The 3,226-nt window shown below is 43.8% G+C and overlaps 1 protein-coding gene across 1 annotated transcript; it reads right to left on the bottom strand.

Moving 5' to 3' along the window:
• Nucleotides 1-293: 293 nt before the first annotated feature.
• On the bottom strand, nucleotides 294-2,523 carry insm1a (insulinoma-associated 1a). Its single transcript, XM_084700362.1, has one exon. The coding sequence runs from the start codon at nucleotides 2,428-2,430 to the stop codon at nucleotides 1,051-1,053; it is 1,380 nt and encodes a 459-aa protein (XP_084556488.1). The 5' UTR covers nucleotides 2,431-2,523; the 3' UTR covers nucleotides 294-1,050.
• Between the last annotated feature and the right edge of the window lie 703 nt (nucleotides 2,524-3,226).

Here is a 3,226-nt window from a genome sequence, read left to right as displayed (position 1 = left end):
TAGACTATAAGCCATGCCTAATCACTGACCACAGTGCTCTTACCATCACTGACAATACGCTACTCTGTACTCTACAGTTAAGGTTACAGGTTAATGATGCGGTCTATGGTTAATGCTTCATTTATGCCTCTAGATTTAAGTAATAAAAAGCAAACAATTTGGCAGAGTTATGTTTTTTTTTTTGCTTTGTTTTTATTATTTGGACATTTAGCAAATACTGCAGAGACATACAAATGCGGTAAGAGCTAATAGTTACAAAACAATCAGAGCATAAAGAATGATTGCATTTATGTATGAAGAGACAGTTTTTCTCAAGCTCAAGTTCATTGATTGCTACTTCACTTTTTTTTAACACCATCCGCAGAATCTGTGTAAGTTCAATATAAATAAGACAAACTGACAATTTGGCTATGGTTTGAAAATAAAAATACAAGAATAAGCCACAAAACAGTCACACGAAACAATAATTTATAGTTTCAATAAATAAGCAAATTAAATAAATAGAAATAATCATAAGAATTTAAATATATTGGTACATGATGTAAAAATAATAACACAACATTTGACCAATGATATTTCATTAAAACAATCATTATTCAACATTTCAATTAAGGCAGTTTTACAGCAGAAGTCTACAGGGGCTCTACTCCCAGGCATTGTTGGCTACACTAAGGAAAACCTTGTTTTATGTTTTAGAGACAAAGCTAGACGAAGTCCACAGATTCACAAGCTATATTAAAGCTAATTAAGTGAGAGATACATCTTCAGCCTGTGAATTAGAAGGCAATTCATGACGACAGTACAGCTAGGATTTCCCGGTCTTAGGTCTAGAAGCTAAATAGCACTTGTGCAGAGATCCTAGAAAAATAAATTAACAGTCTAGCTTTACTTTCTGTAGGTAAACTAAGATGAATCTGAAAATATAGAATTCGAGATCCAAACAGGATTTTACATTCCCCCATTCGATGCTGTGGACGGCTAGGAGTCATCTCCGGTGACTGGGTCTTCCCCTGCGCCTGTGACGCTCTGTCTCAAGGCACGATATCGTCTTCAGCAGGCAGGGCGCACAGGCATTTGGAGAAGGATAACTTGTCTGTTTTCAGACGGATGACATTTGTTGATGTGTCGTGTAAGTCCCGGGGAACTGTAAAAGACTGCCGGGCAATATTTGCACGGATACACCTGCGAGGAGTGGAGGAGACGGATGTGCCGTTCCTGGTTCACTCGATTGGGAAAGTTCTCTCCGCAGACCGGGCACATGTAGCAACCGGAGGAACTTAAATTCAATGGCGCATGGCCCTGAGTTTGGTCACACGGCTTCCCGTCGATTTGGGGTGATGGGTACGCGTCGTGTTCCTCGCTGCTGGTGGGCCCGTTTGGTGAGGCATGTTGAGACACAACGTGCTTACGCAGGTATGCTTGGCGTTTAAACTTTTTGCCACAGTGATTACAATCATAAAGTCCGTCCTCTGAGCCAGACTCAGACAGGCTTGGGCTGGGTGTGTCCCTGTCGCTAGCGCCCTTCACTTCCTCGGACACTGCCTTTTCAGTGGCAGACAATTTATCACTCTCTGATTTGACAGTCGCTGTACCAGATGTACCACCCTGTGGCTTCGGCTTGTGCCAGCGCCTGTGAGACGCTAGGTTTGCCGGGCAGCTGAACACTTTATCACATTCAGGGCATCTATATTCAACTCTCACTATTCTGGAACACTTGTGCTGGGCCAGTGCGAAGGGGTCAGCATATGCTTCTCTGCACAGTTGACAGACAAACTCGCCGAGGGCTTTGTCTCCCGCTGACTGTTGTCTGGGTTTTTGGTCGACCGGCGCTTCCTTAATTTTGAGACCAAGAACGGGAGATGTGGTGACATCGTCCTCGAAATGCAGCTTCCTGATGGCTTTGGGTTTTTTGGATGGGGGCTTGCTTTTGCGTTCGATGTCACTTGAAGGCCGTTTATTGCCGTTTCCCGTAACAGCAGTGGGGACTGTGTTCGTGGTCCCGGTGCGATTGCTGTTACTAGTGCCGATTTTTAAGTCCACTGGGGCAAACAGATGATCCAAAGCGGTAAGAGCTGCGGGCGTGGGAAAAGATTCCGCTGATATCGGGGAACCGAGATTGAGACGTCTCTCAAAATGTGAGCGCTCGTGTTCCTTACTGACGGGCCGGGTGGGGCTGTAGAGCGCTTGGTACACTGCCTCTGGGTTCCCAAATTGAACAGGTTTAGAATCCTGCTCCGGGGCTGCGGCTACTCCTCCGCTGAACGGTGATGATGCTGGTGCGCGATCCGGGCAGGATGCGAGAGACGGCAATGGAAAAGCATCTTGCTGGTTCTGTAAAGCTGTTTGTTCCTGCTCATCTTCGTCAGAACGAATCCTGTAAGACACAGGGTTGGTCTTCTTGTTTCTTTTGACCAAAAATCCACGTGGCATCTTTGCGATAAACGTATAAAAGGCACTTTGGATGAACAGATGAAGCTGAAATCAAATCCAGGCTTAAAATATCACCCACATCTGATACTTTGATTTTTTAAGTTCCCCCTGCTATTGATCGTTCTCTTCCCGAAATGCTTTCACCTCGACATAGCAGCACTCTTTTTAAAGAGAAATGATGACATTGTTCTCGCCCCTTGTTGCCTCATCCCCAACCAATCAGATGGAACTAAGATCCCTATGGATTTACCAGTGGATGTGGGAGGGTGAAGAGGGGCTTGGTTTCTGGTGAAAATGTAGGAGGATTTGCAGATTGCAAAGCAGATGTACCTGAGTATTTTGTATTATTACTATGCGCGCATTAACCCCGCCTCCAGCTCCAGTCTCGACGAAGGCACACGCCGGGACCCTCCTATTTTTACGGTCTAATGAGTTTGTATAGAAATGCACACGTGCCCCGGCTTTGTGTGTCTCCTTTGGGGGGCTCTGATCTGCCAAAGAAATGTCCGTCACTACTCAGAACCTTAAGAATCTAAAATTGAAATTGGAAAGGGAGTGTCTGATCAAGAGAAAACGACAACAAAGACTTTAAAATGTTTGTTTTTCCCCTTTATTTTTTTTTCGTACAATAAACAGGTAGGAAATGCATGTTTCATAGGAGTCCTTAGTTTGTTTTTTGATTGGGTGGACAACATATGCCTATAGTAGGCCTATGCCATAAACATGTTGTAAGTAAAAATTACAAGTTAGATTATAAGAGCAGACCATTTTATTTTCAATTAATTTTAATTTATTT

This window comes from Hypomesus nipponensis, chromosome 6 (genome assembly GCF_054491055.1).
Source record: "Hypomesus nipponensis isolate SF chromosome 6, ASM5449105v1, whole genome shotgun sequence".
NCBI classification, from domain to species: domain Eukaryota; kingdom Metazoa; phylum Chordata; class Actinopteri; order Osmeriformes; family Osmeridae; genus Hypomesus; species Hypomesus nipponensis.
The sequence above is the reverse complement of the archived record's forward strand: the minus strand, read 5'-3'. Positions and strand labels throughout refer to the sequence as shown.